At 45.1% G+C, this 15,112-nt stretch overlaps 1 protein-coding gene across 2 annotated transcripts in view; it reads right to left on the bottom strand.

The window, feature by feature from the left end:
* Window positions 1–250: 250 nt before the first annotated feature.
* The window catches only part of cnksr1 (connector enhancer of kinase suppressor of Ras 1), a 79,207-nt gene continuing 64,345 nt past the window's right edge, over window positions 251–15,112 (bottom strand). For both annotated transcript variants that reach the window (XM_024146222.2, XM_024146223.2), the window contains 5 exons: window positions 11,686–11,759; window positions 8,148–8,218; window positions 7,636–7,765; window positions 2,782–2,963; window positions 251–2,383 (listed from right to left, as the gene is read on the bottom strand). In XM_024146222.2, the coding sequence (XP_024001990.1) occupies window positions 1,961–2,383; window positions 2,782–2,963; window positions 7,636–7,765; window positions 8,148–8,218; window positions 11,686–11,759 (880 nt within the window). In that variant the 3' untranslated portion in view covers window positions 251–1,960. The remainder of the gene's footprint in view (window positions 2,384–2,781; window positions 2,964–7,635; window positions 7,766–8,147; window positions 8,219–11,685; window positions 11,760–15,112) is intronic.

Below are 15,112 nucleotides of genomic sequence, written 5' to 3'. Positions count from 1 at the left end.
TGTATATACAGCCAAGTTACTCATTGTGTATTCATTCCTCATGGTATTACCTTTTTTTTCCCTTTCTGCATTGTTGGGAAGAGCCCATAAGTACGCATTCCACTGTTAGTCTACACCTGTGGTTTACAAAGAATGTGACAAATACAAATTTGAGAGTTTTACCACAACCTTGTCAACACTTTCCTCATCACTTTTTTTAGCAGTGAATGCAAAACTAAAGTCCCAGACAAATATCAATACAAATTTCATCAATAATTGTAATGTCATTTTATTGACAGTTTCATCATCACATAGGGCATCACAACACACACAGCTGGAGCAGACACCCCCCCCCCCCACAGACCTCATCATAGGCTGCCCCCAGCTTACTCTGCACCCGGGCCGGGTCGCTCTCCTTGTCTGGGTGGGGGGGGATGTGTACAGGTGCTGGGTGGAACGGCGCTGCTGCTCAGCTTCAAGATTCGGCCCCGAAGTCCCTCCTGTACCTCCTGCTCACAGCTGAAGAACAAGCAGGACACCGAGGTGTACGAGTAACTGTGCATGTAGATGGACTGAAGATGGTCTTTGACCCTTGGAAGAACTCTTTTTGGTTACAGGTAGAACTGTTTTTTGAACCCAAAAGGGTTCTACCTGAAACCAAAAAGGGTTCTTTCTCCCTGGAACCAAAATGGGTTCTCCTATGGAGACAGCAAAATAACCCCTTAGGAACCCTTTTGTTCTAAGAGTGTAGGACGATGGCTACTTGAATGACATCATTAAACTTTTAGCAAATTTAAGCGTTCATCATTTGTTCTTTACAGCATTCGCTTGCTCAGTCACCAGTGAGGATCGCTATTGCTCAATCAGAATATATTGAATCAATTTACACTGAGTGTACAAAACATTAGGACATGGACTGATCAGGTGAAAGCTGATCCCTTATTGATGTCATTTGTTAAACACACTTCAGATTAAGGGGAGGAAACAGGGTAAAGAATGATTTTTAAGCCTCAAGACAATTGAGACATGGATTGTGTATGTGTGCCATTCAGAGGGTGAATGCGCAAAATATTTAAGTGCCTTTGAACAGGGTATGGTAGTAGGTGCCAGGGTTTTCACACCCAACAGTTTCCCAGTGTGTATCAAGAATGGTCCAGCACTCAAAGGACATCCAGCCAACTTGACAACTGTGGGAAGCATGGGAGTCAACACGGGCCAGCTTTCGACACCTTGTAAAGTCCATGCCGAAGAATTGAGGCTGTTCTGAGTGCAAAAGGGGGTGCAACTCAATAGTAGGAAGGTGTTCCTAATGTTTTGTACCATCAGTGTATTCAAGATGCATTGGACAAACCCAGCTGAAAACAAGCACGTTTTCACATCTTGGAACAGTCTTCAACGTTAACCTCAGATTAAAATGAATAATTGTCTTTGATCTATAATAACAATTTTCATTACGTGGCAAGATCGGACATTATTCTGTGCAAAAATACATACAATCTAAGTTTAAAAAACGCCAATACATGTTGTTACATGACATTTAAAATTCTATGTACATAACAGGCATAAAGCACATAGATATAATTTACCTGTAAAATCTCCTTTAAAATCTGCAATAATAATGCAATAGTAGAAAACTAAGACAGCCCATAATATCCCATGAATACAGTATATATCTATCAATAGAGTGATACTTGGCAAAATTGTTAGTTTTTTTGTTATATGAATACCGAATTCAGATTTGGATTGGCAAAGCCCGTCTTTCCTATATCAACAAAAACCAAGCAAAAATCCTGAGGGGCCACACTTTTTACTGAGCACTTTTTACTGACCCAGAAAGACCTCAATAGAACGTATCACAGCTGTAACTAGAGCCATGAGTTTTTCCTGCTTAGGTCATATGGTTGGGAGAAACACCAGGCCCTTATAATAATCACTGATGGAAACTAGAAAAAAAACATCATCAGATCAGTCCATTGGTGTCTCATATGTAGAAGTAATTATCTGGGCTAGCTTGACTAGCTACGTCGGCTGTGTTGCTGCTCTGTTGGTCTGCGCTGCTCTCAGCAGTCGATGAGTGTTCCGACTGTGGCTCCACATCCAAGTCATCCACATTCATCACCGGGCTCGACAACAACGGCTCCGCATCGACCAGCATCTCCCCGTCACTGAGGCTCAGTCCACACACACCCCCCGTCTCCACGGCGACCTGCTTCCCGGGCGACGGTTCGGGGGGTGTGTCCTGGTCCTCTTCATGCCCCGCCCTTGCCTTGGCCCGTTGGACAGCCAGTCTCTCGATCACCAGGTGAAGGTCTTCGTTATGTTCTTTCCACTGGCGGTACTTTTGTGACGTCAGACCAGAGTCCTCCAGAACCTTGTTAAGGAGTTGGAGCTCCGCCTCTTTATCCTAGAAGCACATTCAGAACAGATGGTCATTCGCATTTTTTTGGCATCATAATAGTAAATGAAATGTTCATATTAGTACACTATAACTGGGGCCAGGAGTTTTTCGCAGGTGAAGTCACACAGACAGGGCCATACCTCCTGCTGCTATAACTGTTCCTTTCACAACATTCTAGGTCATGGGGAAAACCACTTGTGGAAAGAGATCTTCTTTCAAAGACAACCCAATTGAGAAATTGCTCAAATTGTATGAAAGAGATTGTGGATATAATACCCATATAGGGCACTTATACAAAAGCGTTCAAATAAGGAGTACACATAAGGAGCAGACATAAGTAGCGATGTAGGTCAAGTCCAGGGGACACTGCTTAGCTGAAGAAGCTCTAAAGGGTCGACCCGAACCTTGAGGGTGCTCTGCAGCACGCGGAGTGTGTGGGCCTTCTCGTTAATGACCGGGTTCTTGTTGCGCCGGATGAAGGACTTGCGGAAGTGGTCGTGAGTTGTGAGCTTGTCGCTGCCGATCAGGGACACGCCACCCTCATTCAGCCGGTGGAACAGCACGCCCATCTCATCCTCCGGAGCTCCTGGTGGGAGGGGGGATTGTGGGTAGAGAGAGGGAGAGATGTACAGAGAGAGACCTTTTGTCTTTCTTTAATGATACATCCTCATTTCATTAAAACTGCACCACCCCACCCCACCCCTCTTTAAAAAACAAACATCCCCCGTGCTGCATACTCACCTTGCCCTCTACCTCACGATACAAAACAAAATCACACATCACTATATCCAAAACCTCACCACTTCCATAACCGTATATCCAACCCATCTTCCCCAGCGATACAGATGGCTTCCCCGACACACTTTTAATCATTTTAAAGAACTCATTAAATACTAGTAAAGGGTCTGTTATCCCCCCACCTTTGACCCCGTTCCTCCTTGTTCGCCAAATAGCCAACTTTGCCAGAGCAAACAGAAAATTCAACACACATTTGTCCTTTTCTTTATTCAAATACATGTACCCCATTATAAACATCCCGACAGTGAACTCCACCCCCAACCTCTCACACAGACAAACTCCCCCAGGCTCGGAGTATTAAAGTCCAACAAGTCCTCCATACCCCCTTGCCAGTCCCCAGTCTCTGCCGTCACAAACATTGGTGGCCCCTCCCCCTTTGGCAGCTCAAACACCACCCTTACCGGCTCAGACAGTGCCTCCTGGACCTCCTCCAGGAATCTCTCCAGCAGCCTAAGAGATGTTAGTCCTGTTTGTTGTGCCAGAACTTCCGGGGTTTTCCACCCCTCCTCTCCCAGCAGTCGCAGGTCACCCAGACTTAGTAAACCCGCTACTGCCATCAGTCGCTTCTGCAGGGTGGCCGACTGAACCGATCTGAAAAGGATGGCAGGATTGTGGAAGATAGGCCCCTCCCACACCCACAGCACAGGCCCCGCACCCCCTTCTAGTGTGGGCCTTAGCAGCTGCCAGGCCCTCAGCGCCGCAGAGTAAAAATCAGAGAGACCTGCTGTAGTCAGCCTCTCCTGCGGGTCCAACCCTAATCCGCCAGCTGTCCTCAGCAGCGCGCATGGTGGTTCCCTCCAGCCGACATCAGTACGGTACAGCAGTCTCTGTGCCGCCTTTAGTCGGAACGCAGCCACTCTGCTCTCCAGTTCCACCAGACCCTGTCGTCCTTCGTGGACGGACATGTACAACACTGCCGCCCTCAGCCAGTGATGGCCCAACCAGAAAAAATCCACCAGCTTGCGTTGCAGATCTGCGGCGGGGGGGTTGACGACAGCCAGTTTATGCCACAGGGAGGATGCCGCCAGGTTGTTGATTATCAGCACACTCCCTCTATATGACACTTGGGACAGGAGCCACCTCCACCTGGCCAGTCTTGACACCACTGCCTATTGACAGCCCCTCACAGTTTTTCTTGACCCACCTCTCCGAGCCCAGGTACACCCCCAAAATGTTAAAGCCCTTCACAACCCCACGCAAAAGAAGTCCAGTCCAATTATCCCCCAGAATGTTTTTATAAAACTCCACTGTGACTCCATCGACCCCAAGTGCACGGCTGGGGGACACCAACTGGCCTCTGCCAGTTCATGGGACAACAGGGGAATGTCCATTTCATTCCTCTGTGCCAGAGAGAGCTTAGGGAGTTCTGCAAACAAAACCTGAGCACACACACAGGATGACACAGTTCTGCCCTATAGAACTATATAAAACTCCACAGTCCGCTCCCGCATCTCCCACACCACAGAGGTCACCCGCCCATCCGACATCCGCAGACAATGCAAACCCTTGGCTTCCCCGCTCTGTCTTTTCAAACCAAAGAAGTAGGAGCTGGGAGCGTCCATCTACTTGAGCATGGAGAAGCTAGCTCTTACCTTTGCTTTAACCTGGGAAAAACCTACCCAGGTCCCTAAGTAATTCAGCTAAATTAGCCTGAAGGCCTACATTGCCTTGCCCCACCATCTCTACCTCCATCTCACTAATACAACGCTCAAGTTCCCCCAATACCTGACACCCTAGACCCACTCCAATTTGCTTACCGACCCAATAGGTCCACAGAGGACGCAATCGCAACCACACTGCACACTGCCCTAACCCATCTGGACAAGAGGAATACCTATGTGAGAATATGTTCATCGACTACAGCTCAGCATTTAACACCATAGTACCCTCCAAACTCGTCATCAAGCTCGAGACCCTCGGGTCTCGACCCCGCCCTGTGCAACTGGGTACTGGACTTCCTGACGGGTCGCCCCCCAGGTGGTGAGGGTAGGTAACAACATCTCCACCCCGCTGATCCTCAACACTGGGGCCCCACAAGGGTGCGTTCTGAGCCCTCTTCCTGTACTCCCTTTCACCACGACTGCGTGGCCATGCACGCCTCCAACTCAATCATCAAGTTTGCGGACGACACTACAGTGGTAGGCTTGATTACCAACAACTACGAGACGGCCTACAGTGAGGAGGTGAGGGCCCTCGGAGTGTGGTGTCAGGAAAATAACCTCACACTCAACGTCAACAAAACAAAGGAGATGATTGTGGACTTCAGGAAACAGCAGAGGGAGCATATTCACCCAACAGACTCCTCTTTCCCACATCTGTGGTGCCATTTATACTAAGCGAGCCGACCCGAAGAGCCTCCATATGAAGTGGGAGAAAATCCAGGAAAGAGAGAGGCCAATAGCAAAGCTCAAAAAGCCCCCCCAAAAACTATTAAATCTCAACAGCATCTAAAGGTAGACCCTTACGCACAGTTGTGACCCATTTCCTCAACCTAAAACGTTTCCTGGGTGAGAGGACACCATGCCCCTCATTTTTCATAGCGTGATGTACTGATCTTACAAATTTTCCCGGATCGCAAAAAAAGCTTCCAAGATGAACCTTTTTCCCTTTAGTCTCATTCAGGAACCTTGACAGTTCCTTCACTGTGTACTTTGACCCCTCTGCCTGAATGGCTGTCAACTCCGTACCCATTGAGGATTAGTCTGAAAAGAAAGCCTCCTCTTCCTCAGACTCACCTTCCTCCTCCACCACCACCTGCCCTTTCTCTCTAGTCAGGGCCTCCCCCCCAGCACGAGGCAAAGGTTCCTTAGTGCCATCGACCACACCAGGGTCTACACTCCCACCTTTCTTCTCCCCCTTTTTCCTCTTCCGCTTGACACCCTCCTCCACCGCCCCTAGTCGCTTGCACTTCCCCACTATACTCTCCTCATCCACGAGCATAACCTGACTAGGCCCAGCCTCAGCTACCCCATCATCCATAACCTGACTAGGCCCAGTCTCAGCTACCCCATCATCCATAACCTGACTAGGCCCAGTCTCAGCTACCCCATCATCCATAACCTGACTAGGCCCAGTCTCAGCTACACCACCATCCATAACCGGACTAGGCCCAGACTCAGCTACACCATCATCCATAACCTGACTAGGCCCAGTCTCAGCTATACCACCATCCATAGCATGACTAGACCAAGCCTCAGATACACCACAATCTATAGCATGACTAGACCCAGCCTCATCTACACCACAATCTGCATCTCAAGGCCCACTACATGTTGACCTCAATTTTCCCCACTGGCGCTTGTACCCTCACCTGGTCTACGGCCTTTATGTGGGCACGCAAAGCTCTTATGCCCCCAAATCCCCACACTTAAAGCAACGTAGACTATCTGTGCTGGCAAACCCCGCGTAGAGCCCCTCTCCATGCCTCACTTTAAAATTCACATTTAACTGTTGCTAATTTTTTATTCAGAAATATGAACACTTGCCTCCGGAACTAACATGCTAAACGGCATCTGCCTGAAAACCTGCCGACAGTACACGAAAACCGCTAGCAAACTTACCAAAACCAACTCGGCTCTTTAAGCCGTAATAAACATTATCAGATTCGCAACTACCACCCTAGTCGAAGGAGTGAAATTGGCACCAACACATCCCTTACAAATATTCCACTAGCAATCAGCCTACCCACCAAATGTACTCTTTTCATGAACACAACCACAGCTCTGTTCATTCTGGATGCGGAATGTTTAAATTCAGATCCTACCTGTTCACCGACCGTGAGCAGAACCTTATCCACCTTAACTCCATCCTCAGGAACACACCTGATTCCATGCCGTAACGACAGTGTCTCCGCCGTGCTAGGCCGCGAGGCCATCGCGGCACACCACACCATTCAAAACCCCCAGGAAACTAAAATTCCGTCCTCTTCCTGCCTAACTTTGAAAAAACAAAAACAGTGGGTACGCTAAACTAACAGTGCGTTAACCCTCCACCATATTTTATATATATATATTTTTTAAAGAAATGACCATGGAAAGAATCAAGAAAATAAGTAAGGACAGAGCCCTCCACACCACCTGTCAACTACAAAACACTCCTAGCATTCACTGAGCGAGAGAGAGAGAATATGGTGTTGTTGTAATTCACTTTTGGCATTGTATTTTGTCATGCTTTCGACACCAATACGACTTATTGAGAAAGAGGGGGGGCTGATTAGATATCATGACACAAAGGAGGCAGACAAATAAACACATTATAGAATCCCTGGTGGCACAATTTGAAGACACTGGGGAGAGACAGGCAGACAACAGCCATGATGAAGCTGGCGAAGCCCCCAGAACATTGGGGCCATCTGGTGGAAATTAAAACGTATCCATCAATGGAACCCCCTATAGGCCTATATGGACTCTCTTACGCTACCTTGTGGTGAAACCGAAGTGCTGCGCTCTACCATACAGTACCTGGGCTTCTGCTGCGCCCTGTGGGTGGACCAGGAACGTGCATCTTGTCCTTCTTCTCTTTGTCCTTGGCCTTGTCCTTGCCCTTGTCCTTGTCCTTCCTGGACCGAGGCAGTGTGTTGGACAGGGTTTTCTGTTGTCCATCAAACACAACACATTAGATTAGTATGGAACATCACTTGCTTTTTTTATGAGTGGATGGAGGGAAGGACAGAAAGAGAGGTAGAGAGAGAGAGAGAGAACGAGAGCAGAAACAGAGAACAGGTAAGTGTGGCAGACTAGGGAGAGTTCTGACTTGGAACTCTATTCTACGGCACTACTATAGCCAAGAGTTTTAGTCGGTTAAGAACAAATTGTTATTTTACCGGTACGATGATGGCCTGGCAAGCAACAAGAGACAAGTGCAGCAATAAACAATCAAATTAAAAAAAAGAATAGTACAGTGCAGAATAAGACAGACATCAAAACCCCAAAAGACAGAAACAATGCATGTGTTTGTGTGTGCTTCTCCTCACCGTGTAGATCTTGTTTCTGTGTGGAGAAGGAGAAGACCCCTCATCTTCTGACTCTGTCTCACTGTAACACTCTGTCCACAAAGACACAAATCAACCTTAGCATTATTATTTCCACTTGTCCACACCAGTTGTCCAGACAATTGCGCTTACAACGCCAAGGGTCGTGGGTTCGATTCCCGCTGGGGACACCTTTACGGGAAACAATGTATGCACACACGACTGTTAGTGGCTTTGGATAAAAACTGTCAGCTAAATGGCATACATTATTATGAATATATACGGTGCATTCGGAAAGTATTCAGACCCCTTGACTATTTCCACATTTTGTTATGTTACTGCCATACTCTAAAATGGATTTGGAAAAAAATATAAATCGACACACAATACCCCATAATGACAATGCAAAAACAGGTTTTTAGAACATATTTCAAATGTACGTATGAATTTTTTTTATGTCACAGTCTGCAAAGCTGTCAAGGCAAAGGGTGGCTACTTTGAAGAATCTCAAATATAAAATAAATGTAGATTTGTTTAACACTTATTTGGTAACTACATTATTCCATATGTGTTATGTCATAGTTTTGATGTCTTCACTATTATTCTACAATGTAGAAAATAGTAAAAATAAAGAAAAACCCTTTTGACTGGTACTATGTACATATATCATTTGTATTTTTTTTTTTATAACAGACAACGATGAGACAACCTATAGGGAGGAGGTCAGAGGCCTGGCAGTGTGGTGCCAGGACAACAACCTCTCCCTCAACGTTAGCAAGACAAAGGAGCTGATAGTGGACTACAGGAAATTAAGGGCCGAACACGCACCCTTTCACATGTACAGGGCTGTAGTGGAGCGGGTCGAGAGTTCCTTGGTGTCCACATCACCAACAAACTATCATGGTCCAAACACACCAAGAAAGTCGTGAAGAGGGCACGACAACACCTTTTCCCCCACAGGAGACTGAAAAGATTTGGCATGGGTCCCTAGATCCTCAAACAGTTCTACAGCTACACCACTGAGAGCATCATGGCCGGTTGCATCACCACCTGGTATGGCAACTGCTCGGCATCCGACCGTAAGCCGCTACAGAGGGTAGTACGTACAGCCCAGTACATCACTGGGGCCAAGCTTCCTGCCATCCAGGACCTATATACTAGGCAGTGTCAGGGCAAGGCCTAAAATCATAGACTGTTCTCTCTCTCCAACCGCACGGCAAGCGGTACCAGAGAACCAAGTCTAGGTCCAAAAGGATCCTTAACAGCTTCTACCCCCAAGCCACAAAACTGCTGAACAATTAATCAAATGGCCACCCGGACTACTTGCATTGACACCCCACCCCACTTTGTTTTTACACTGCTACTACTAACTGTTTATTATCTATGCATAGTCACTTTACCCCTACCTAAATGTAGAAATTACCTCAACTAACCTGTACCCCGCAGAAAATACCTTGACTAACCTGTACCCCGGCACACATAACAATAACACATTGTTATTTTATTGTGTTAATAATAATAATAGAAGTATTATTATTATTGCATTTTTTAACTTTAGCTTATTTAGTCAAAATAACTATTTTTAAAACTGCATTGTTGGTTAAGCGCTTGTAAGTAAACATTTCACGCTAAGGTCTACACCTGTTATATTCAGCACGTGACAAATAAAATTTGATTATTATATATATACATACACATATATACAGTTGAACTCGGATGTTTACATACACTTAGGTTGGAGTCATTAAAACTCGTTTTTCAACAACTCCACACATTTCTTGTTAACAAACTATAGTTTTGGCAAGTCGGTTAGGACATCTACGTTGTGCATGACACAAGTCATTTTTCCAACAATTGTTCACAGACAGATTATTTCACTTAAAAGTCACTGTATAACAATTCCAGTGGGTCAGAAGTTTACATACGGTAAGTTGACTGTATTTAAACAGCTTGGAAAATTACAGAAAATGATGTCATGGCTTTAGAAGCTTCTGATTGACTAAAATTATGTCAATTAGCCTATCGGAGGTGTACCTGTGGATGTACTTCAAGGCCTACCTTCATACTCAGTGCCTCTTGCTTGACATCATGGGAAAAGCAAAAGAAATCAGCCAAGACCTCAGATTTTTCTGGTTCATCCTTGGGAGCAATTTCCAAACGCCTGAAGGTACCACGTCCATCTGTACGAACAATAGTACGCAAGTATAATCGCCATGGGACCACGCAGCCGTCATACCACTCAGGAAGGAGATGCGTTGTCTCCTAGAGATGAACGTACTTTGGTGCGAAAAGTGCATATCAATCCCAGAACAACAGCAAAGGACCTTGTGAAGATGCTGGAGGAAACCGGTACAAAAGTATCAATAGCCACAGTAAAACGAGTCCTATATCGACATAACCTAAAAGGCCGCTCAGCAAGGAAGATGCCACTGCTCCAAAACCGCCATAAAAAAGCCAGACTACGGTTTGCAACTGCACATGGGGACAAAGATCGTACTTTTTGGAGAAATGTCCTCTGGTCTGATGAAACAAAATAAAACTGTTTGGCCATAATGACCATCGTTATGTTTGGAGAAAAAAGGAGGACGCTTGCAAGCCGAAGAACACCATCGCAACCGTGAAGCATCATGTTGTGGGGGTGCTTTGCTGCAGGAGGGACTGGTGCACTTCACAAAATAGACGGCATCACAAGGAAGGAAAATTATGTGGATATATTGAAGCAACATCTCAAGACATCAGTCAAGAAGTTAAAGCTTGGTCGCAAATGGGTCTTCCAAATGGACAATGACCCTAAGCATACTTCCAAAGTTGTGGCAAAATGGCTTAAGGACAACAAAGTCAAGGTATTGGAGTGGCCATCACAAAGCCCTGACCTCAATCTTATAGAAAATGTGTGGGCAGAACTGAAAAAGTGTGTGCGAGCGAAGCGGCCTACAAACCTGACTCAGTTACACCAGCTCTGTCAGGAGGAATGGGCCAAAATTCACCCAACTTATTGTGGGAAGCATGTGGAAGGCTACCCGAAACGTTTGACCCAAGTTAAACAATTTAAAGGCAATGCTACCAAATACTAATTGAGTGCATGTAAACTTCTGACCCACTGGGAATGTGATGAAAGAAATAAAAGCAGAAATAAATCATTCTCTCAACTATTATTCTGACATTTCACATTCTTAAAATAAAGTGGTGATCGTAACTGACCAAAGACAGGGAATATTTCTAGGATTAAATGTCTGTAACTGTGAAAAACTGAGTTTAAATGTATTTGGCTTAGGTGTATGTAAACTTCTGACTTCAACTAAATCTAATCTATCTCTCTTTTTTTTTTTTTTTTTACACATTTGTTTGGTTACCCAGACAAGCAAAATCATGCACAATGGAGAATCTCCATTTAAACTAGTCCAGTAGTAGGCTGGGAAACCAGCCTCTAATGTATTTTTTGATTTGGCTACTGTCAGGGACAACTAAGATGGAAAATGGTGACAAAATACACATCTTCATCCAATCAAAATCTCAAGATTTCATGTAAAGCTTCTCCTACCCTCTTCGCTGTCAGGTGGCCCTTTGTGGAACTTCTTGTGTTTTTGGATGGCTGAAATCAGACAGTTGATCCACCTGCAGAGGAAGAGACAGCATTCACTCCAGGGCTTGTATTCATAAAACTATTAGGAGTACTGATCTAGATGGAAAGGTCAAATGCTTTATTATCTAAAATGCTGAGTGTGTGTGGGCGGCAGAGAGAAACAAAATGGTGCAGTTTGAGGCCAAGTGGTGTAGAGTGATGCGGTGCTGGAGATATGGGGGTGTGAGCAGGTGGGTCTAGGCAGGGGTGATGATGTGTATGTTTGAGTGCGTCTGTATGTTGTCGTTTGTACAGTTGAAGTCGGAAGTTTCCATAGACCTTAGCCAAATACATTTGGTACCTTCAGGTGTTTGTAAATTGCTCCCAAGGATGAACCAGACTTTTGGAGGTCTACAATTGTTTTTTCTGAGGTCTTGGCTGATTTCCCCATGATGTCAAGCAAAGGGGGACTGAGTTTGAAGGTAGGCCTTGAAATACATCCACAGGTACACCTCCGATTGACTGAAATTATGTCAATTAGCCTATCAGAAGCTTCTAAAGCCATGACATMATTTTCTGGAATTTTCCAAGCTGTTCAAAGGCACAGTCAACTTACTGTATGTAAACTTCTGACTGACTGGAATTGTGATACAGTGAATTATAAGTGAAATAATCTGTCTGTAGACAATTGTTGGAAAAATGACTTGTGTCATGCACAAAGTAGATGTCCTAACCGACTTGCCAAAACTATAGTTTGTTAACAAGAAATTTGTGGAGTGGTTGAAAATTGAGTTTTAATGACTACAACCAGGTGCATGTAAAACTTACGACTTCAAATGTACGTGGATGTACTGTAAGAAAAATAAATGAAGAGGAGCTTTTTAGATCATATTGAATATGAACACACAGACGGGGGGGAAGCTGATCCTAGATCGGTACTCCTACTTTGAGACACTTTATAAATACGGACGCGGGCCATCAAGCAGCAATTAGCACTCATTAGAAACGCGGAGAAAACACTGGAGGGAAGAGTTCCGAAAAAGACCACATGTTGAACGAATGACCGTGAGGCTAAGCAGGCAGGTACTGGGAAAACAGTTGTTTTTATGTAGTTATGCACTATGAACTTCCTCCAAGCAACCAACTACCCCACTGTGATCATTTCAGAAAAGAAAATTCAGCTTATGCCCACAAGTCTTTATTTTAAACTGGAACAAAAAAAAAMCGGATGTAATTCTCTGCCTATTTCTGTAGTACTAACAAACCACTAGGTGGCAGCGAAGACTATTGTATATGCTCAGAAGTCAGTACTCATACCTCCCTTTACCTTACCTGCCTGTGATCAAACCACGTGTGGTCTGAGAGATCAAGGCTCTGCTTTAAGCTTGTGTGTGTGTGCGCGAGAGAGACAGCACCAGACCGTGGCAGAGACAGGGATAACAGCGGTGTAATGTTTCAGAGCAAGACTTAGTGAGTGGGATGGAGAGATTCAATCTATTGTTGATTCTGTCACACAGCAGCGATTATAGGGGAGTGGAAGTGGTATCAAACAACCCATGCCATCATAATGTTCCTGTTTAGAATTGGCCTCTATTGAAAATAGGTGGATCCCATCAGCTTTCTACAGGCTAGGCCTAAAAAAAAAAGAAACGTCCTCTCACTGTCAACTGCGTTTATTTTCAGCAAACTTAACATGTGTAAATATTTGTATGAACATAACAAAATTCAACAACTGAAACAAACTGAACAAGTTCCACAGACATGTGACTAACAGAAATTGAATAATGTGTCCCTGAACAAAAGGGGGGGGGGTCAGTATCTGGTGTGGCCACCAGCTGCATTAAGTACTGCAGTGCATCTCCTCCTCATGGACTGCACCAGATTTGCCAGTTCTTGCTGTGAGATGTTACCCCACTCTTACAACAAGGCACCTGCAAGTTCCTGGACATTTCTGGGGGGAATGGCCCTAGCCCTCACCCTTGGATCCAACAGGTCCCAGACGTGCTCAATGGGATTGAGAACCGGGCTCTTCGCTGGCCATGGCAGAACACTGACATTCCTGTCTTGCAGGAAATCACACACAGAATGAGCAGTATGGCTGGTGGCATTGTCATGCTGGAGGGTCATGTCAGGATGAGCCTGCAGGAAGGGTACCACGAGGGAGGAGGAACGCACAGTGTTGAAATTGCCTGCAATGACAACAAGCTCAGTCCGATGATGCTGTGACACACTGCCCCAGACCATGACGGACCCTCCACCTCCAAATCTATCCCGCACCAGAGTACAGGCCTCGATGTGACGTTCATTCCTTCGACGTTAAATGCGAATCCGACCATCACCCCTGGTGAGACAAAACTGCGACTCATCAGTGAAGAGCACTTTTTGTGCTCGCATAGGCGACGTTGTTGCCAGTGATGTCTTGTGAGGACCTGCCTAACAACAGGCCTACAAGCCCTCAGTCCAGCCTCTCTCAGCCTATTGCGGAAAGTCTGACCACTGACGGAGGGATTGTGCGTTCCTGGCGTAACTCGGGCAGTTGTTGTTGCCATCCTGTACCTGTCCCGCAGGTGTGATGTTCGGATATACTGATCCTGTGCAGGTGTTGTTACACGTGGTCTGCCACTGCGAGGATGATCAGCTGTCCATCCTGTCTCCCTGTAGCGCCGTCTTAGGYGTCTTACAGTATGGACATTTCCATTCATTGCCCTGGCCACATCTGCAGTCCTCATGCCTCCTTGCAGCATGCCTAAGGCACATTCACGCAGATGAGCAGGTCATCTTTCCTGGGCATCTTTCTTTTTGTGTTTTTTAGAGTCAGTGGAAAGGTCTCTTTTAGTGTCCTAAGTTTTCATAACTGTGACCTTAATTGCCTACGTCTGTAAGCTGTTAGTGTCTTAATGACCGTTCCACAGGTGTATATTCATTAATTGTTTATGGTTCATTGAACAAGCATGGGAAACAGTGTAAAAACCCTTTACAATAAAGATCTGTGAAGTTATTTGGATTTTTACGAATTATCTTTGAAAGACAGGGTCCTGAAAAAGGGATGTTTTTTTGAATTATACTCAACAAATAAAAGGTACTTATTCATATTTGAATATTTCTCCTTTTATTTAGAACCTTTGTGCAAATTTTCAATTAAGCATTAACAAAATATAAATGTATGAAATCTTTAAAAGGTAAATAGAAACACTTCAACTACAGTTGCAAACAAAATAAATATAGGCCTAAAATATAAATATATTTTTGGGTGCTTGCCTGTTTTGCATGTTATTTTGGTATTAATATGTGACACATATCAATTTGCATATGGTACCTTGGGTCGAGTGTTAGCACCAACTCAAGAAACCCCCGTTTCTCGACCGTGTAAATTGGGGCCATGTCTTTGCAGATGTAAGTTGTAATG

The sequence above is a fragment of the Salvelinus sp. IW2-2015 genome, unplaced genomic scaffold (genome assembly GCF_002910315.2).
Source record: "Salvelinus sp. IW2-2015 unplaced genomic scaffold, ASM291031v2 Un_scaffold16326, whole genome shotgun sequence".
In the NCBI taxonomy this organism is placed as follows: domain Eukaryota; kingdom Metazoa; phylum Chordata; class Actinopteri; order Salmoniformes; family Salmonidae; genus Salvelinus; species Salvelinus sp. IW2-2015.
The sequence above is the reverse complement of the archived record's forward strand: the minus strand, read 5'-3'. Positions and strand labels throughout refer to the sequence as shown.